The sequence below is a fragment of the Pangasianodon hypophthalmus genome, chromosome 25 (genome assembly GCF_027358585.1).
Source record: "Pangasianodon hypophthalmus isolate fPanHyp1 chromosome 25, fPanHyp1.pri, whole genome shotgun sequence".
Lineage (NCBI taxonomy): Eukaryota > Metazoa > Chordata > Actinopteri > Siluriformes > Pangasiidae > Pangasianodon > Pangasianodon hypophthalmus.
In genome coordinates, this window is record NC_069734.1 from 10,703,816 (window position 1) to 10,725,612 (window position 21,797).

At 42.7% G+C, this 21,797-nt stretch overlaps 1 protein-coding gene across 9 annotated transcripts in view; it reads left to right on the plus strand.

The window, feature by feature from the left end:
* Nucleotides 1–21,797, plus strand: part of tcf12 (transcription factor 12) — an 86,766-nt gene that overhangs the window by 48,591 nt on the left and 16,378 nt on the right. For 6 of the 9 annotated variants that reach the window (XM_026937489.3, XM_026937491.3, XM_026937492.3 and 3 more), the window contains exons 6-11: nt 1,922–1,983; nt 6,273–6,405; nt 6,980–7,032; nt 20,512–20,611; nt 21,067–21,206; nt 21,392–21,536. In XM_026937489.3, the coding sequence (XP_026793290.2) occupies nt 1,922–1,983; nt 6,273–6,405; nt 6,980–7,032; nt 20,512–20,611; nt 21,067–21,206; nt 21,392–21,536 (633 nt within the window). Of the gene's footprint in view, nt 1–1,921; nt 1,984–6,272; nt 6,406–6,979; nt 7,033–7,490; nt 11,642–15,788; nt 16,051–20,511; nt 20,612–21,066; nt 21,207–21,391; nt 21,537–21,797 lie in introns of those variants that run through there. The other 3 variants (XM_026937496.3, XM_026937494.3, XM_026937495.3) reach the window with 3 other exon arrangements.

Consider the following 21,797-nt stretch of genomic DNA (forward strand, 5'->3'; position numbering starts at 1 on the left):
CCACAACTAAGCTCACTCTTCCCATGCAGGAGAGAGTGCTAACCCAGAAATATCGCATTACATCCAATGAGAACAGTTTGACACCACAAGGGAAGCAGTTTTCAGTTAAACCGCGGTACCTGATTGCCTGTGCGCCTCTGGAGACGCCGCCACCTTACAGCCAAGTAGCAAGAAACATGAACTGACAGACACGTGGTGGAGTACACCTGAGCCCAGCGCAGCCACACCGGCTTACCTCAGCCTCCACCTCAGACTTGTGTGTGTATGTCTGTGCGTCAGGAAAGACAGTGGAACCAAATATCTCTTACTGTGTGTTGATTTTAAACTTATAAAAATATTTACCTTTTCTCTAGAGTAAACAAAATTTACCTTCAACACTGGGTTTGCTTTGCTAATGTTTGAAAGTCTGACAAGTATAATATACGATGTTGGTAAAGTTGTTTATCATTTTATTTGCCGGACGAGCCTTGTTTATGCTTTTCTGTGCTCCGAGTAAAACTGCTGAATTTAGATTTGGTGAAGAGCATGAATCATGTGTTCCTGTATGCTAGGCTTTTTTTTTTTAATTAGTTCTTCAGCTGCTAGGTAGCATTCCTGTTTCCAAGAGAGTGAGCGAGTGACCCTGAGCGAAGTGTTGCATCTGGTGAAAACCTCTTTGCATTCTGGATGTGTGTTATTGTGATGGTATGGGTGGATATGGTCATTCATGAGGGAACGGGGATTTCAAGATGTACACAGATTTATCAAAAACCTATTAAAGTGTAAACTCTTAGAAATGTTGTCTACACCCCTGAGCAGTTATTTCCACAAGACCAGAAGAGACGCACTCACAAGCCACGTTAATAGGAACACCTTTACACCTGCTCACTCATTCAGTTACCCGATCAGCCAGTCATGTGGCAGCAGCGCAGAAAATCACGCAGGTACAGGTCAAGAGCTTCAGTTCATGTTTACATCAGAACTGGGAAAAATGTGATCTCAGTGACTTTGACCGTGGCATGGTTGTTGGTGGCAGATCAGCTGGTTTGAGTATTTCAAAAACTACACAACAGTCTCTGGAGTTTTCACAGAATGGTGTGAAAAACCAAAAACATCCAGTGAGTGGTAGTCTGTGGGTGGAAATACCTTGAGAGAGGTTGGAGAGTGGTCAGACTGGCTGACAGGAACCGCCTTTACAACTATGATGAGGAGAAAAGCATCTCAGGATGCACAGCATGTCAGACCTTGAGGATGGATGGACAATAGCAGAAGATCAAATCAGACCAGAGGTCCTTATAGCAAAGTTGAGCAGAATCCCGAATATCTCCCTGCTCTCTACATACATGCACTCACTAGGGTATAACATAATGGCTACTACACCCTATTTAGTGTTCTGTATGGCCAGTTGGAGGCTGTTAGGATTGTCCAGCAAGTTTGGTAGCTATACATCTTGCTGGTGCCGCGTTAATGGATTGTTATGGTATGGAAAGCTTATGTACTCCGTTTCCCCTAATCCAATGTAGCTAATCCAAAATGAACTGTATATCCTCTGTATTTTCTTCATTATACTGAGTTGACATTAAAAGTGTTGAGGTTTGGCGCTGCTTTAGCCCTGGACAGACCTGAAGAGAAGAATAATGTGTCTGATATGAGGACAAGTCAAAAATCTGTCAGGACTCATGCAAGAATCCTGACATAAATCTGTCCTTGCGTCAGTATTAGAATTTGTGAGTTTTCTGAAGGGGAGGATTTTCTGTAATACAACCCCCATGTTGACTATAATGAACTATTTCAAGAAGTGATGTCTCTTCCATAATGTCTTGATAATGTGTCCTGTGTGTATACATACCTAATTATCTGTGGGTTTATGGGACACAAAGCTGATTGCATTACAGTAAGCTACATTTTATGTAAAGTCTGCTGTCTCTCTGTTTCTCCTCAGGTAAATCTGAGAGACCTCCATTTTCTGCATATGCGAGAGAGCCGGGTGTCTCTGGATGTCAGGTAAAAACCTCATTCTCAAAGTTATGAAGTTTATCTGTTGTCTTGTATCCTGTTTACTGAATCTTAAATCACTGATGCAGAAAATGTCACCACATGATTAGTCTCAGCCTTAGACAGGTTTTTTTTTTTTTTTCTTTTTTTTTTTTTTCTTTTTTTTTTTGCATGTTCCAGTCTTGTTGGGTATCTGCACTTCCGTGTGGCTGCACTTGTTTTTATCAATTCTGTTTTTAACAAATAAACTTTTGAACCTGGCGATCTGCAATGATTTTGATTATAGAGCACAATTCTCATCTCATAGTCCTGCGTAATTTATCACACATATTTGAACAATGTCAGCATGTTTATTACGAATACGGGACACCATTGCTGGTACATGCATCACTTTTTGTCATTACTGTAGTTAGTAGTTTTACGTGAGCAGCACACAATGGCACAATGTGGCAGATGTAACCATTTAACCCTACAGTGGAAAAGAGGCTATAGAGTGTCACTGAATTGGAAAAAGTTTGTGAAGTGCTGTTATTTGCAGTATCAGTCAATTGGCCATTTCCTGTGAAAGAACAGGGTTCTTGGCCGTGTCCGTGTTGTCTCTGTTATTTCAGATTTTAAATTTCTGGCTATATTTGTGATATGATTGAGTCAAAGATTAGGTAACTGCAGTTACTCTGTCCAGTCGCTTATACAGCTGGCTGTCAGGCTCACTGGAGGTAGGTAGCAGAGTGTTTTCCCCAGCAGGCCTGCAGTGGGCTGGAGATGAGAAGAAGCTGCCTGTGTGAGAGTAAGTGATTACAGGGTGTGTAAACAGGTCTGAGGGAGAGAGAGAGAGGGAGAGTCCTGCTGCATTAGCTGGTGAGCAGGAACATGACTTTCAGCACCTCCATTAATGCAGGGTCACTGAGCCCAGGCCAGCTCTAGGCTCACAACCACACAGATGTTCTAAACAAAGGCGGGATTGTGTGAGAGTGCTGCTCTCTCTCTCTCTCTCTCTCTCTCTCTCTCTCTCTCTCTCTCTCTCTCCCTCTCCCTCTCTCCCCTTTTTCCTTTTCGCTCACTCAGGTTCTGTCTTCATTTCTGATCGGTCAGTCAGGGAGTACTCTCATAGCACCATTTCTCTTGGCTTGTATATGTTGTTTTTCTTTCTCCATAACACTTAGACATGAACTGGTCCCTATGCAGCATATTAGCATCGTTTCTGCTTTACGATAAAGCTAGCACGCAGAGCTTATTTTATTGCCACAGGTTAAAACTAACCTTAGCTGATGGTGTCAACCCTAATGACCCTTACCTAACCTTCACCCAGCCCTTACGCTAGTAACTAAATGAGCCACACACACGTGCTTTTAAATGCTAGCCATGCAGCATGCGGTTACAGGCGGGTGAATGGCGCTAGTCAGAGCGAATGAAAACACTGCGGGCTCTCCAGAGCTGTTGCTCCATTCATAAAAGAGCTTTTTGAAAGGGAATGCCAGTTCAGACATTTTGGTGTGGGAACTAGGGAATTTATGCTGGCCTGCAGCTGCACAGATCAGAGCTTGGCGCACACACAGTTTGTCTAGTCGCTGAAGAAAAACAGGAAGGCCAAAAAAGCTGTTTGGTTCCTGAGAGAATGTGGGAAGAATGTAGGGCTGCAAAACTGCTATATTAATAATATAAAATCCTGTGAGACTATCAATAAATCATCTACATCATGTGATGTAGATACAGGTGAAGTTCAGGTGCAAGGATTATAGGGTGCATAGATGTTTCTGTGAAGCGTGGTTATAAAGAGTTTTTTTTTTTTTTTTGGTCCTTTGCCAGAAATAGTAATGACTCAAAGCCAACAGCAATCGCTGAAGTGTTTGACAGAGGGGCAATCAGTTACAGGATTTTCCCCAAAACTAAAAAGCCAATTGTTTATGTGGTTTGTCATCATGCACAGGCTCTGTGCTTCACTCAGCGAGGTGTTATTGCATCATTTCAGCATGATGTAGATCACTTTGTGTATAATGAGTCACATATTCAAACTGTTTGAGCCAGCTGAGCCCCTGTATTTCTCCAGGAAGAACAGTATTTGCAGTTTGTACATCTAACCAGGTTTTCTTTCATAGATCTCCATGTTAATGGCATATAAGTTAATATCTGAAGTCAGTAAAATATTATGTTTCACATTGCATATCCTTATCTGTCCATCGGTCTAAAATATTTATGTAAGTTTAAAACTGCAGAGATAATTGACATAATCTGTACGACTTCCAGCTGAACGCTGCAGCAGGTGTGCACTCAGGATGACAGAGCAGAGGTTGAACACTATAATTTTCTTCTGATTATCGCCTCTGTCCTTTATACATGTCTGAGTTACGGCCTCACGGGGGACAGTTGTGTGACAGTTGTATTGTTTTGCACTGCAGTGAGTTAAAACCTTGATCTAAAAAACAATAAAATGACATGTGAACAGAAGTGCACCTGATTGAGTGGGAGTGTTAGCAGGGATGCGGTGGCTGTAGTTGGTTGCGGACTCTGAAGGTAAGTGCTGGGCCGGTCTCCCGTGTGGAGGATTAGACTGATTAATGCTGCAGGTTGCAGTTGACAGATGACTGCCATTATCCCCACAAATCTGCCTGACATTTCACAGAAGAAGGCGATCATTCAGAGGGGTGGAGTTCTGTAGAGAAGCTGTATGAATTTACAGATTACACATATTCACTTACTCGCTAATTCGTAGGAGAGAGACGGACTGTGTAGCATCACTTTTTAATGACTCAAGACTCTGTAGTAATCCATTCTTTTCTTTGATTAGTCCTCTACTGGTCTTTCATCATAATGCAGCAGTCTTTTGCCTGTCTCGTGGCCAAAATGACAAACTTACTAATATTGCTGTGAGGATTTAATATCATTGAACAAAGGCAGCACTAGTCAGTCTGTTGTACCATGTCAATGTCAGTGTGCCAGGCTCCGTGACAGCTTGTCACTTTGGAGAGCCTCTTTCCCCCCTTATTTCTCCTGCAGTTAAGGAGAGGCTGCCCTGATTCTCACGCGACTTGATGGCCTTCAATTTAATCTGCTAAAATCAGTAATCTGGCTATTCTTGGGCACAGGCACAGTGATCCTGCACCGTGGCCCCCGTGGCGTTTGATTACGACTTCTATCTGACTTTGATTTGAAATTAGCAGCTAAATGCTCTGTGTAGCATACCGTGTGTTAGAAGGCAGTAGGCTACAGAGTTATTTTATTTTGCTGCATACTGTGCACTGAAATTTTGTTAGGAAATAATACTTACTTTTATGAATAATTGGATTTACATTATGGAATGTCACATTGTGACCTGTATGTTATTAAAAAGGTCATTTTGTGTACCTGTGCATACATTACATATATATAGTCTAGTCTTTCTTAAATTAAAAAAAAAAAGTACTTTTTTCTCAATTTGTTTATACTTTTTTTTTTCTGTTTAACAATACAGCTTGATTACGTTTCCATTTTTATTTTGTGTTGTGTTGTGATTGTGAGTTATAGCTGTGCTATAACTATGTTCAGTGTCTCTGCTCATTCCTTATTCTTAAACCTTCCAAACCATTAAGCTAATTGGGCCATGGTTGTAATTGTCCCCTTAACCCAGTTTGCTGGGGGCAGGCTGCTCAAGTGGATATCACTTTAGGATGCGACACGCTTCAGGAGGACCAAAGGAGGAGTGTATACTAATCTCCTGTTTATCAGACTCTGGGTTAGAGCTACTGCGCCATCTCTCCCTCACATAATTGGCTCTCAGGCTGTGTGTTAGTGGCTCTGTCTGTCAGATCTGTGGATTCTGTAACAGCCGCTTTGTCGAATTAAGCCTACGTGTGTTTCAGAGGATACGACAGCTTCCGAGACCTTACACACACACAAACACACACACACTCACACACACACCTCTCCTAACTCCCTCACTTCTTCTCCTCCTCTCTCGTTCTCTCATCTTCTTCTCTCTCCTGGCCTCATGTCCTCCACTGTGTGAGGATGTGCCCCAGGGCCCTGATCACACCTGATCAATAACAGTTCACCGCAGGCTGGAGCAAAGGCAATCGCTAGGTCAGACTGATTGGATCGATTTCTCCTTGGACTTAACTGAGTCTGCTGACATGGCCACATCAATTAGAGTGCTCCAAAGGGAATTAAAAAAAAGATGGAGGAAAGAAAAACTGAATGTCAAACATTGTTTGTAGTGAATATTGTGCTTTAGAAATTTCTTTCATACTTTAACTAAAATCTGATTTAGATTACTTTTACTTTTTTTCTTTAAACGTCCCAATGTTTTATTTGTTTCCCTGCAGTCCACTCTGCGGTCGGACATGGGATTGGCCAGCCCAGGACCTGTGCCCACAGCCGGAAAGTCACCAGCTCCTTTTTACTCCTTCACAGGCTCCAATCCTCGAAGACGCTCTCTCCAGGACTCCTCTCCTCTGGGTTTGTATCTGCCTCCTCCTCTCAGGATGTTGGTTTTCTGTGTACTTGTGGTGCCAGTGGGAAAGGTGGTCACAGGCAGGTTGTAATGTTTTAAAATGTTCCTAAATTATAGATCATGGTCTTTGCATGATACTTTGGAAAAATACATTGCTGTGCAATGGAAATGGTTAGTTTCTGTATTTGAGGTTCCAGTTTACATCTTTTCAGCTTAGAAATTAGCTGTGCTGCCTGCCAGACCAGAGCTGTTTGCTCTGCTCCTTTTTTCCTGAAAGACTCTTGAGGTATACACAGTGTCGAAGGGTGGCGTTGGTTACAGGTAGTGGGAAACTTTCAGCGCAGTTGCAGTTCCTCTTGCAGGCAACAGATGGCTTTAAATATGACACACTGCTCTTTTAAGGCAGCATGAAAACAAAAATTTGTTTACTAATGCATGTTTTGATGCTTCTTATGCTTTTGGTCTAGTGAGATCACTGAAATATAACACAAATATATCAGAGTATTTTACAGCTTTGCTATGTCTCTTTCGAGGTGTTTCTTCAAATGTTGTTCTTAATGTTATTTCATCTCCCCTCAGATCCTCTACAAACAAAGAAAGTACGCAAGGTTCCCCCTGGCCTGCCTTCGTCTGTGAGTGGAGCTTCATTTTTTCAGTCTGCTTTTATATACACACACACCCACACACACCCACAGAGAGAGAGAGAGATGCACGCTTAAGAAAAGCTGTTGATGTCTCAGTCCTTGGATGCACTTTGTTTTTGTCTCATCAAAGTCATCCTCCACCACGGTGGTAGCACTGAGAGTTCTGTGTGTCTCTGTGTGTGTGTGTGTGTGTGTGTGTGTGTGTTTGTGTGTGGGGCATGGGGCTGCCACTGTTTTGCTAATCAGGCCTGTTTTACTGAGTGTGGCTGCAGGAGCGAGGTGTGTGTAGGGTGGCTGATTGATTTGTGGTTCTGCCATGCGACTCAGAGGCCTCCTCTGTCTCTGGGTCTCACGGGAGTCAGTCTCAGGGCCGTGAGCTGTCATGGCCCATCCCCACTGCTGCTCTTTTGATGTTTAATTAGTCATTATGTTGCCTGAACAGGAGGACAGGCAGAGATTAATAGCAGCGAATTGGGCAAAGTTTCCATGGGCGATAATCCCACAGCAGAGCAGCAGCCATTAGGATGCAGAGGAAGTGCGGAGCTCAGCTTGCCTCCGCCTGCGCCGCCCGCCTCATTAATATGCATCAATCACACAGTCAGCTGCTGATTGTGAGGAAGCCCGGCGCGTGGTGAAAGCCTCCATTAAGGCGCTAGTAGCAGCAAACGGTTTTGTCAGAGTTTTCTCAGTGCTTTAACAGAGGGATTTTTTTTTCCCTCCTAGAACAAAAGTAGGGCCTTTGATAAGGGTGACATGGTGATGGGATTTGCTTTTGGTAGCTTTCGATAAATGCGTGCCGCACCATCGCTCCAGCCGGTGGAAAAAAAAAAGTCAAGCATGGGACATAAAGGCGGAGTTGTGGAGGATTTTTGTGTTTTTTTTCCATCTGCAAAATTTGTGTTTGAATACCAGTTTGTGTTGAACAGAGAGTGCGTGCAGGGTATTATGGGAGAACATGCAGCACTTTCTTGCTTATGCAAGTAGTGTGAATAAGAGAGGAAAACAGGAGGGGGACGAGAGATTGGTTGCCTTGCGGGGTACGTCTCTTTGTTGTGTAAATGGACGTTAGGCTTTTATTTGTCAGCGCTTAACACATGGGCGCAGGTGCACTTGTGTGACTCATAACTCAAAGCCGCCCAATTCAGAACAGGGCAAAGCAGTGACATGGTAGAGGATAAAATACAGCAGCACTCTGTACCTCACTCCTTAACAGCGATAAGACAGCAGGGCTCGCCGTATTCTCACTTTCTCAAGAGTGTGTGAGTGACGGACGTGGGAGTTAGCTGGAGGCCAGGCTGCATACTGAGTCATGTGTGAAGGTGTTCTAGGGAGAGTCGGTGTGTCAGTTGTGGACAGTGGTGTGTGAGCAGCGTGCGTTTGAAGCATCCTCTGATGCATAAGGAATCTGGCTGTTTGAAGGCACTGGCGAGCACGCACACCTGCAGAGCCATGCTGCGTTGCCGGGGCAGCTGTGTGTGTGTGTGTGTGTGTGTGTGCGTGTGTGTGTGTATGTGTGTGAGAGTGCAGTCTGCAGGGTACCTGTATGGCGGGAATGCAGCTGCAGATGCCTGAGAAAGCTTTTGCTTGTGTAAGCACCAGGGCCCCACTAGAGGCCTGAATAGCTGCTTGATAAACAAAATGAACACAATGCGTCCCATCATTAATCCCTCCGCAGGGAACACACTCTTATTTATTTCTTTCCCCCACACCTATGCTACCTCTTCCTACCTTACCTAAAAATACCTTAACTATTTACATTTTAGCCTCGTCCACATTTCGTAAGGGCTGGGGTGAACATGTGGAGTTTTTTTTTTTTTTTTTTAACGAATGTAAATATTTATGGGAACATCCGCATTGTACTCGAGTGCTGAGGCAGTTTTTAAGATGTAAGGTTTAGGAAGAGGCTGAAGAAGCGGATTGAGAATTTACAAATGTTTATAACCATGTTCATTTTGTGTACAGGGTTTTTTTTTTCCCAGGATGGAGAGGGGACACAAGCCCTTTTAACCCTTTTTTTACACTGCCTCAAAATTTCCTAGCTGATACTGAACACTTAAAGTTGGGGATGAGCACAATGTCTGTGTATGAATTAGTTTAGAAGTAGGACCTGAATATTAGACCAATAATTTATTGAGTGATGGTGTAAAATAATGTTGACACTTGGCTCATGTTTATGGGTTAGTATGTCTTCATTTGCAGAATATGAAGTCCTAAGATATCATTATGCCTGAAAGTGAAAGCACTCGAGTATCCCTTTCCCACTGATAAGGTGCTGGTGATAGTTCTCATTCAGCAAAACGGGCTGTGAGGTTAGGGGGGGGTTAGTGTTGTCGCCATGGCAACAACTCAAGTTATACACATAACCATCTTAAAAAAGGTTTCAACTGTGAATAAATGGTAAATAGGTAAAAGCAGTAACAAAGTCTGTCGTACTGCATGTAATTTTTGTTTGTTGAGCGTATAGACGATGAAGGATTTGACTCCGGATGATACGATATGTTCTCAGTTCCCTACCAGAATAAGAATTTGTTAATATTTTATGCCCTGGTGCCCAGGAGAAGCAGATTTCATGTCCAAGCTATTAGGGCAAGTAGGTTTAACAAAGGAAAAAAAAACTCCTTACTGATATTCGTAACAAAATGAATATTCTTGTAGAATGAACATAACTGTTATTCATGTTTAAACTTAATGCAATTTACAATGGTGAAATGCACATCAATTCTGTGAACTGTTCCGAATCTTACAGCACTACACACAATGGCCAGGGTGTGACCGTTGATGGTAGAATGATTTACATATTAATTAGCATGCACAGATGACAGACTTTTTTTTTCTCAGAATTAGGAACATGCAGGCATGTGGAAAGATTGACAAAACCAAGTCAAATAAAGTTCAGTGCAAAACAGTTATATAACTCTCCTGCTTTCTACATGCAGTCACCTCATGGTGAAAAATTACGACAGAAAATAAAGGTGGTAGCCAGACTCAAATAATGTGAGGACAGAACACCAGAGCTTATAACCCAAACACTGGTCAATGACTGGCTGACTTTTGGGTGCTATATAATAGTCATATACACTATATGGCCAAAAGTACGTGGACACCTAACCATAACACCCATGTGAGGATCTTCCTCAAACTAGAATGTCTTTGTATGTCGCATTAAGATTTCCTTTCAGTGGAACTAAGTGACCTAGCACAAACCTGTTCCAGCATGACAATGCCCCTGAGCACAAAGCGAACGGTGTGGAAGAACTCGAGTGGCCTGCACAGAACCCTGAACCCAACCCCACTGAACACCTTTGGGATGAACTGAAACACCAGCTTCATGTCAGGTCTTCTTGTGGGTCAGTGCTTGAACTCTTGTGCTCTTGTGGCTGAATGGACATAAATCCCCCCAGCCACGGTCCAAAATCTAGTGGAAAGGCTTAACAGAAGAGTGGAGGCTGTTACAGCAGCAAACCAACTCCACATTAATGCCCATGGATTTGGTATGGGATGTTCAATTGTCAGGTGTCTACATACGTTTGGCCTTATAGTGTAATTGTTCATTTTCTTTATTCTGTATTAATTCACTTAACTAGCTAACTAGATTGCCATAAATTATTACATTAACTACCACTTTTAGTCAATTAATTTTCTTGGCAACCAAAAGTTAGGACTGGGCAAGCACATTGGAGCTTTTACTTGCCTTAGCTAGTACATTAAATAACCTGTCCACCCCTGGGTTTGGCTGAGAACCAGGTAGAAATACAGGACAGATCATTAAAAGGTTTGCTCCAAGAGAGTATATAGCAGCGAGTGTGTGTCATGGGTAGGGTACTCACTCAGCAGCGGCTGCTGTCAGGCAGCTGTTTGGGCACCTGTGCTAAAGGACCCAGCCTGACTGTCTGTCTGATGTAGACTGAAAGGGGAGAGTTCAGCATCTCTGACGCTGTAGGCAAGAGAAGGTTTCTTGTAGGATATTCATGCATGACTGTGAGGCTGGAGCTGTATAAACGTCCAGGCTTTTTTAAGCGCCCTTGTCACCAGCTTGTCGGTTTGATGTGGCGATGAGCCAAAGGAGAGGACTAAGGGTATGAGTGAGAGCAGGGGGGACAACTTACACGGTCAACTCCCTTCTGGGTCTTTTGCAAGCAAGAACCCTGGCTGTGAATGACAAAAAAGATTGTCATTTGCTCTTGACATATCACTCAGACTCTTGTTTGGGTACAAGTTGCACTTAGCAGGAAAACAGTTCCAGCAAGAGAGGAGGGTTAGGCCGCGGGAAAGCCGACTAAGACCCAGCTCTCCTCTTTAACATTGCATCTAATGACACTGAGAGGAGTGTGTGTGTATGTATGTGTGTGTATGTGTGAAAGTCTGTGTATTTCCTGTAGAGAATGGACTGCAGAAATACTGAGCTGGATTTTTGACTAGACAGCCATCTACAGGCAGCAGCAGCATGTGCAGGCTGCAAGCGTGTGTGTCTGTGCCTCTTTGAAGCTGGGGCCCTAATGCAGGGTCAGGACCTGACTGAGCAGGCCCTGCAGAGATGGACAAGCCTCAGGATAAAACGGCCCACTAAAGCCGTGTAAGAATAACTCCAGAGATTGAGGTTTGATGTGCTTCTTTCATGTGGCCACTACTCTTTGTTCTTTAAAGAATCTCTGTTCTTCTTTTTGTTTTGTACTTCATCAGTGCTCTGGGCTTTTTGGTCTTACATTTCCGTTAAAAAAAATAAAGAGTATTTCCCAACAAAAGCTCCTTAGGAACTCGTTAAATGACAGGCATTGCATGTGTCTTGGAGAGTACATCACGCTTATATTCCTTTTGGAAGTCTTCAGTTCGTCTCTAATTTTCCGGAGCTGGTGAGTCATCACGTCTCTGCTTGCAGGTCATCAGGTCATAATTCCTCCACCAGGGGGCAGTGGTCTTAGTATGTTTTTGGATGCATGTCGGTGTTAGTGTGCATGTTGGAGGGACATAGACACACACATGTATACACATGGTCTGGAGGGAGATGAGCTCATCAGATAAGTGATTAGATAGATGCTTGTGGTTTGACTGGCTCTGATCCTGAGCAGAGATGCGCTCACCTCTGGGAGCACCACTGTTTATCTGGATTTGGGCTGCTGAAATTTACCACTGACAAGAGAAGCCCAGATAATGGAGGTGACAAACAGCCCAGGCCCATGCTGCTTTCATCTAGGAGAGGGAGAGAGAGGGGAGAAAAAGATCAGTTGGAAGAACAGAGAGCACGAGATTAGACTCATTACTCACATTCCACTCTGTTGTAAATTATTTATGCAGGGAGGGTATGTGTGCAAATACATGTTCACATACCTGAGTCAGTGTACACGCGTCCCCGATTCTGCTACCAACAGCCTGCTCTGTCAACAGTCAGCTCCGATTAGTTTGAGCTTCGATGGATGTAAAGTTGTTGCTGAGCTTGTGACTGGTTTGTACCTGCACGTGAAGTTTTAGGCCAGAAGGCAGGTGGATGTTGGGTAACTGGCTGAGGCCCATTTTAATTGGATTTCATCCTGCTTGCCTTTGTGCACTGGCACAGTGACAGACAGGTCAGACATAGACAAACTGCTTGGCAGGTTACGAGGTATGTCATAGTGTATCCTAGCTTTGGTTTGATTTCCAGCTGTGTAACAACAGCCTTACATAAGAACCATGTTTGGATATCTACTTATACCAGTCTTCTTGTGTTTAACAGCAGCAGGTCATTTATCACAAACAACCTCAGAGGAAGACTGAAATGGAAAGAGCTTCCCTCAGTGTAGTCTAGTGAACAGCATTCCTCAGTTCACTAAAAGCATAATATTCACTAATAAAATTAAAAGAAAATATGTGTATTTATAAGAATGAGGAATGTAAATGTGGACCTGCTCATAAATCCTGGAGTTTAAAGGGTTAAAGAAAACAAATAATGAAAAAAGAAATCAGATTTTATTATTGGACCTGTGTGTGCGTGGTGATTGAAGAAACATCTGGTTCTCGGCTCTGGATCGCCTTTTGGCAGCTGGACCACTATAGGGTGTGTGTGTTTACCTAATAGAACAGTGAGACAGTGAGAGTATCCATATTAGCCACGATTCTTAAGCCTACACGCCACTGACACTGTGTGCTAACAACTGTCGGTCATTTCCACCTGGTTAAGAGCTGAACCATTATATAATCTGATATCAGAGCTTCCTAATACGCTGCAGATGCTAAAAATAGTTTGTTAGCCTTACCGTATTTAGTTCGTAATTGTAATAGCCAGAAAAAAAAAAGCTTGTTTCCACTAATTCATGAATGCAATAATTAATTTCACTTTTTATTTCCACCATGTACTATTATTGCTTTTTTAACGTCAGTCATATGCCTAAATTGTCATCATCTCAAAGCTCCTGATAATCTTGGTGCTGGAACTGAACTGATATTGGCAGCTGAACTGACTTTTTTGTGGAGGAAATATATGGAACAATTCCAGATTTGGCACGTAATCTCCGCAAATGACACTGGGACCTTGCTGGTGGAAAAGGTAGAGTAGTAGAGTTTGGAAACAGGCTGCATGGCTGGAGTTATATTTTATGCGTAACTACATCTGTATCCACTAGGGGGCAGGTCAGAGCTGTAACAGCCCTCGACAACTTTCAACCTGTAACACGTTAGCAATTTCACTTTAACCATTTTGCGAAGTTTATTCGTCACTTTTGAGTGATATGCAGTCGTCATATAAACACAGGTGATAGCACACAAAGGCTTGGGTTTTATATGTTCTGGTGGTTTTGATGGTGTTTTCAGTCTGATGACGTTGCATCACGCTGAGATATAGCAGTAATTTCTGAGAATGTACACAACCGACACTCTGGGAATAAACTGTCACAGGCTTGGTGGATCCCATCTTCACTAGCCTACAGCTATTGCTGTGTATCGGTGCCACCAAGTGTTCACTCGTGCAGCCAAATTCAACAAGACTGCCGTGATTGTTGGAACAAAATGTTCCAACTTCCTTTTGAGCCCTATAAGAATAAAGCATCTCTATACTGTGAACACTGTGAATATGTCCATGATTTTCTCTGCTCCTAGTTAGTCACTCCTTTTTTTTATTGTATCCTTTCTTTTCTCCTCCACTGTATCTTCTTCAGTGAATCTGTAGCTCTTGCGATTGTTGCGGTGTATCAGTCACACGGAGTGGTAGCTGGTCTCGTCTAAATTTAACATGGCCGCTGTTTTGACACTAGTTGATGGAGCAATATGTTCCTCATGCACTAACCTCATTTTCAACCCTGTGAGAATAAAACAGCTCTATATTATGAAGAATATGGACATATGTCCATGATTTTCTCTGCTTGGGGTGTCTGTTTTTTTTTTTTTTTTTTTTTTTTTTGCTATTGTCTCTTCTTGGTGGTGCATTCCTTATCTGGACTTGGTTTTCGGAGCCTTCAAACACACTTCTATCATGGCACCCTCCCTCAAAGCATCAACTTGAAATGACTCCAGATTTTAAAACGGTACCAGCCTGTCGATTTCACGGCCTTGGAACGGTTTAAAAGAGTCTCGCTTGGAGAAGAAAGAGGGATAAATAATAATGGAATTAAGAGGGAAAACATAAAGTATCGTTTTCAGAGAGGGGGTGGGATGGCGGGATGTCTTTCATCTTTCCATAACAGTAATGTTGTGAATGGGTCTAGGGGGCAGTGTTTTGGCCAGCACGCCTGCAGAGAGACACATGAAAGAGCAGGTCTTGCTAGAGTGGGCTTTAAAGGGACTCGCCGTAGCACACAGCACTCCCTCCCTCCTCGCCACAGCAGGAGATGTCTTTCTCTCACTCTCTGTCTCTCTCTCTCTGTCTCTCCTTCTCTCTTTTTTCCATTTCCATTTCTGTCCTTCCGTTTCTACCTCTTTCTCTCTTCCTACCTCAAACTGTCCACAGCCTTTGCTCCCCCCTTTCCTCCCTTAGTGTTTGTGTGTGTGTGTGTGTGTGTGTGTGTATGAGAGAGAGACTGTTTGGGTTGTAACCCCCATGGCTGTCTATGAGAGGCCCTCGAGGGGGACTGAGGACTGGTTAAAGAAAGGGAGCTGTGTGTGTGTGTGTGTGTGTGAGGAAATTGAGCAGTGCTGTGAGCTTGCTGTCAGGCCTGAGTCCTTTGCAGCTGTTGGATGTGTTCAGCAACTCGCTGTGTTTTCTGTAGCCACATGGCGGGAAGCCTACTGAAACAACACTACTGACTACAAAGTTCGCTTCAGACCAAACTCTGTGTGAAGCCATGTTCCACTACATGGCCCGTAAACACACACACCAGGTAGTTTGACAATTTTGCTCTTTTTTTTTTTTTTTTTTTTTTGTTAAGTGAGTGAAAAGTCTTTGGTGAGGAAGTCTCATGTCTCAACCCAGCCTCTCCTTTGAAGAAAAAAAAAAAATCCTGATGTGAACAAAAGATTAATCGTCCTGGGACTAAAACCTGCTTTTAAGTTATTTAGTATAGAGACACAACAGTAAGTCAGACGATTTTCCCCTCCTGTCTGAAAATCAACTATTTTACTCATCTTTTACTTAGCTACATTCACTCATTTGTTTTCAATCCCTCCCCCATTTTATTATTATTATTATTATTATTATTATTATTATTTTTTGGAAAACCACTAAACCACACTTTCCCCCGTGCTCCCTCCCTCCCTACACTCCCTCCCTCTTTCTCCACTCCTTTTGGCTCAGCACTTACGAAGCTTAGGGGACAGAGGCCCCTCCCCCCTAACCGCCGGCTAAAATGGTTCAGCCCTGCTTTGCATAAGGTCTCTGTGAGTAGATCCATGTGTAGAGGCCAAGGCTAAAGGAATAAGTGTGTCTCGAGCCGGCTGGATGTATGCCTAGGGAGTGTTAGAGGCTTTCGTGGTTGTGTGCTGCTCTGAGACGGTGCACTTGCTGAGCGTTGCTCAGTCTGAAGCTGAAGCGTTATCATGTATTGCGCCTACCCCGTGCCTGGAATGGGCAGCAACTCTCTGATGTATTACTACAACGGGAAATCGGTGAGTGCTTTTTTTCAGTAGGGAGAGCAAGAAAGTGTGTGTGTGTGTGAGTGTGAATATGTTTTATGCTTAGCTTGTCAGCTATTGGGTTTTGTTGTTTTATAGAGAAAGGTATGTGCTGTGTGCTCTGAGTATGTGCCGTGTGCTTCTAAGAAGAGTTGTGTGTGTGTGTGTGTGTGTGTGTGTGTGTGTGTGTGCTGCCGTGTGCCGCCTTATGACATGTTTCCATTACATCAGAAAGAACTGAGACATCATCAGTTCTCACTAAGGATTTTGGAGAAAAGTGTAATTCTGGAGCTCTTCCAAGTCAAGATTGGAGAGACAAAAATATTACTTTGCTTGAATACATTTTTGCGAGACACATAAAATGGATCACGATATATAGATTTTCTAGAGTAACGGAGTATCAGTGAAACAGTTGTGCCTTCCTACAAATTGTTAAATAAAAAAAATCCATGTTTAAAATGTATATTATTCAATATGGAAAAGACCTAATCAGCCACTTGCTACCCTGAGTGTTATAAAAGTACAGAAAAAATTAATCATAATATCAATATTATAGAGTCTTATTGCCTGGTCTTACTCCGTAATATCTGTAATAATTTTTTAAGTGTGTAAGGTGGACCAAGCCCGTTTTCCACTCTTGTGAAAATACAGAGACTTTAACGCAGTCGCAGTTCACTGCCTTTTCTCTCTTCATTGCACTCTCACTTCTGCTGACCTGTGTCAGTACGACGGTGTGTAAATGTAGTGTCGAGTTCAGAGTGTGAGTTTTAAATGGCTGTTCAGTCACCACTGATACTTGCTCGCAATAATAACAAGTGGGAGTATGGGAATGATTAAGGGAAAGAGGCTGTCTGTTGAGGTTAGACTTTCCTGTTTGCCAATTGAGCTGGGAGCAGCAGCGTTGCTGTTATTCCATCTGTTTTTAATCAGTCAGGCATTCTTCACTCTACAGGGAGCCTAATGGGACTCCTCCACCTCCCCACTAGTCCGAGCCTTTGATTTCTGCGTTCCTCGGAAAACTTTATGTTGTGTGCCTGTGAGTGTGCGCTTGGACTGGCACATATTCTCTGATGGCTGTCTTCAGGAGGCAAGGTGTTGAGTCTCACTGACAGTGGAGTGGAGAGAATGAGGTGTGTGTGTGTGTGTGTGTGTGTGTGTTTAAGAGAAAGCAAGCCATAGAAACCGAGAGAATGTGTGTGACAGAGAGGGAGGATGAAAGTGTGTATAAATTCACACAACTCTGGTTAAGAGGAGAAAAGTTCCCAGCAGTCTCTCTCTCTCTCTCTCTCTCTCTCTCTCTCTCTCTCTCACATACACACTCACTCACACTCATCTCAAGAGAATTCTCCATCTGTTAGCTAAATTTAAGAATGAACACTTTGCTTCTTGTTCTTAGCTTATTAATTTTGTGTATTTCTTGTATATATTACCAGGCAAAATGTGTTATTGTGACATAAAAACTATTTTCGTCTGTATATAAATTTAATTACGTTTTCAGCATTGAAGGATTCACCTTCTTGAGGCTTTTGACAGAGTCCAGAGTCCTCATAGCCCATTACACATACCCCATTAGGCTCTTTGTTCCTGCAGCACAAAGCCCACTTTGATCTTTTTATATTAAGTATTTCCAGGCTTATATTGCAACAGAGAAAATGAGGAGCATGTGGGCCGCCCGGGTCAGAGTTTAACCTTGTAATTCAAAACAATTGGTAATTTCCAATAAAATGTCCCTTTCATCTTTTTTAATAAGTTTGTACACCAAACATAAGATAAACAATGATGAAAAAAAATGAGGTTCATTATATGTCAAGCCTCACATAGCACATCGCTTTGATTTGGCTGCTTTATGATCTTCATGAAGTTCTAGAGGCCACGTCACACAGCGGTGTTTGTAGTTCTCTTTCTCTATTTCTTAATGCCGAAAAACTTTACACCAAAAGTTGACCTTCAAATCTGTTCTTATTACCAAAAAATGGTGTTCAATGTCAAAAGCACTGGGAAGTTAATGATTTCAAATAATAAAACAATGGATTCGGTTTTGTTTAAGAGATTAAAAGTTGTACCTGTTGAACATGGAACCCCTCAAGCTTTAAACTTTTAGGTGATTGTAAAAGAACTTGGCTTTAAATGTCATGCGTGTTGTGTCAGGACTGTGTGGGGCTGTACAATAGGGGCTCATTGTGTGTGAGCAGCATGCATTTTTGTTTTACTAAGTGTGTGAGATGGGAGTTGAAAAGGAAAGCCCTCGGGCCTTAGTTCGATTCCAAACAAGTGACGTGCAGAGACAGGATGTTCTGTTGTCACTTGCAGCCCTGCGGCTCAACGCTGTTTTGTGTGGGTTTCTCTTCAGCAGTGCCCTGGTTTTTGCCTTCCTTTATCGTTTATTTTTAAGAGGATGATTTTTCCCCCACTCACTCTTATGTCTTTTAACCTCCGTCATTCGGTTTATCCATATGTTGACAGCTTAATGGTTTTTCCATGTGTTGTTGTGATGGGTGCCGGGTGGAGATCAAAGTAAGGTGTGACGGCGGAGAGGAGCAGGGAAGGTGAGCTACACAGAGGAAGCCTGCCCTATTTACATCAACTGGCACACTTTCAAACTACATGGGGGAAAAATAAAACCACAGATTTATTAGCATTCGTCAGAACACTGTCCTGGCATTAATGCTGTTTTCAGGCTGCTATTAATACTTTTTTTTTTTTTTTTTTTTTTTTTTTTTTTTTTTTTGTAGTGACTCTAAGATAAATTTGTATTCTTAGGCTGAGTGGTTTGGTGTTTAGGATCAAAGTGATGAAAAGAAATTTTTAAAACTCCCGTAAATGTTACGGGTGTCTAGATCAGAGTGTATGGGATGATTGACAGCCTTTTAATTAATGTCCTGGTCAAAGGGAACACACACACACCCTCTTTCCTTCTCCTGGTGGTGCCAGTGTGGGGCGCCCGGTGTTTTTGGGTGGTTTATTAACGGGTCGGCTGGTTAGCTCAAGCTAAAGAGGGCAATTAGCATTATCCTCAGCCATATGCTGTCCATTGAGCCCTGAGGGTGAGTCAAAGCCCAAATCTGACGCTCCGCCTTGACCTGACTTCCCCGGGGAACTTCCACTGGCCGGGCCACATGTGTAAGCACACACAGTCAATCACATGGCACGACACTGCCGCCTCAGCAAGGTGCTTAGCCACATCCTGCTGGATAAGCTGTCTGAAGACTAGGGCTTTAGATGCTGATGATGCACCTACAGGGTGTGTAGAGGTGGAAGACAGATACAAAGTGAGCTTGGATAAATCGGGCAAGCATTTTTTTCATCCCTGACTTGAAACATGAGCCTGTCAAAAGAAGGAAATAGTGGATTTATAATAATAGGAATGATTCAAGTCAGATTTATCTCTCCGGCTGCTGATGCGCATTGCTTGAGACATCTTGTGTTTGCACTGATGAGTTGAAAGGCAGGTCTTACCCTGGCAGCGAATGTGAAACACATTGAACAGTCAATCTTGGCCAATGAAGTCACCTTGCCCATCTGGTTCATGTTAAACTGATTGGTTTTTACTAACATGGCGATGCAATCAGCCCCTTATGTGACAGGTGAACAGAGGACACCGTTGTTGTGGCTGCACTGAGTTATGCCTGTCTCACGTAATGATGGATAATGAGAGAGATTCTCTTTCAGCAGCAGTACTTAGCCTTTCCTCCCCTTTTCACTCTTCTTTCCTGTTTCAATTCATTCTGTTCTGCTCTCCCCCTCTTTCTCTATCTGTGGTGTGTGGAGCTGGTTTGGCCCCATCTGGAGTAGATGAAGTCAGAGAGCTACATTATGGGTTCTGGGTGGCTTTGATCCTCCTCTTCTGGGACGGGCACTGCTGCAGCTGCAACCACTGCACTGCTGGCCCAACCCAACCGAGCCCAGAGGGCCTAAAATACACACACACACGCACACAAATACACTCACTCATTCGCATATGTAAAGTACATGCATGAACAAACACATGAGCACATACAAATAAATGGCCACACATGCACTGAAACACAGTTTGTACTGTGTGTAGCAAGCATGCTTATCCATTCCATTGTGTTCCAATTAAGCTGTAGCACGCACACACCCACACAACCATGCACACACAGACCTCAAAGATAATCCTTTCCGTTTTCAACACAATGTCCAAATTAGCCATGTGTTACATGATACAATTTGTATATTGACCGTATGTGACAAGTTAGTTAGTTTTATTGTTGTCTTCTAGGAACGTCTTAATGTAAATGAACATTTAGACTTTATCATAAGGATGTTTAGTTGTGTAAACTAACAACCTTGCTGTCCATTTCTTTTGCTGTCTTTGGGTTTTTCTGAATTATTTTTAAACATTATGTTTGTAATTTAGTAATAATTTTAGACAGAAATTCTTGTATTTTCTGTCTTTTTTTTTTTTTTTTAAAACAATATCTCCACTTTTTGCAGGTGTATGCACCATCCCCGAACTCAGACGACTTCAACAGAGAGTCTCCTTCCTATCCTTCCTCCAAACCTCCCAGCAGTATGTTTGCAAGCACTTTTTTCGGTAAGTGTTAGCTGTTCTTATTCTATGTTGTGAAACTTTTATCACTAGAGGACATGCATACAGTCATACACATACAAGGTCAGAGATAGGGCCTTTAATGTGAGGGTTTACATTGCAGTGGCTTATTATTATTGTTAGTATTAATAGTAGTAGTAGTAGTAGTAATAGCATTAGTATTAGTAATATTGTTCATGGCCTGGGACTAGATTTCTATGGTAAAAACAGTAGTTTGATTCTTTTAGAAACCATGAAGGGGCACCTGTTCTGATTTCATATATCAGTTCAGTGCTTTGTCATTTTTAAATCCTTTATGAGCACTTTTTATAGCGGAAATTTGTCATTATGGTTTACCTCACCGTCTTGGCTTGAGCTAGATGGGTAAGGCTTCAATAAAATCTGAAAGGCTGTAACTCTTATGTGATTGTATTCAAATTCACTGTTTCCTCATTAATCAGACGCAACCCACAACTCCTCTGACCCATGGAACTCGTCCAATGGTATAAGCCAGCCGGCTTATGGGGGAATGCTGGGAGGATCTTCATCTCACATGCCACAGTCTGGAAACTACAGCAGCCTGCACTCTCATGACCGCCTGGTGAGAATATCACACTTCTCCACACTGCTACTTACACTTTATGAGCTTTGTAAAGTACACCTTCAAATTAAAGTCAAAGCTGTGAGGGTGCTGATGCTCACACATGTCTACATTTATCACCTTGCAATTCTCACTGCAGAATTGTCTAATGATTTTGTGTGTGTCTTTGTGTCTGTGTTTTACAGAACTACCCCCCACACTCAGTGTCCCCCACGGACATCAATGCCAGCCTGCCGCCTATGTCCAGCTTCCACCGTAGCACTGCTAGCAGCTCGCCCTTCGTCACCGCATCCCACACCCCACCCGTCAACACCACAGAGGGAGTTATGGGTAAGATGCGCTATGCAAAAAAAAAAAATAAAATAAAATCCAAATATGCTGGAGCACACACTTCCAGAAATCCACCAGATGCTTGGAAGATTATTTTGGTCATGATGACTTTATCCAGGCTTTCTTTACCGCAAGATATTTTGAGCGCCGGGATCATCCCAGTTGTTGGTAAAAATCAGAATGTGTGTAATTCATACCGGAGATTAGATGATACTGTGTGCCTTACCCTTTCATTATGGTCTATCAGTAGGTCATTCTGCA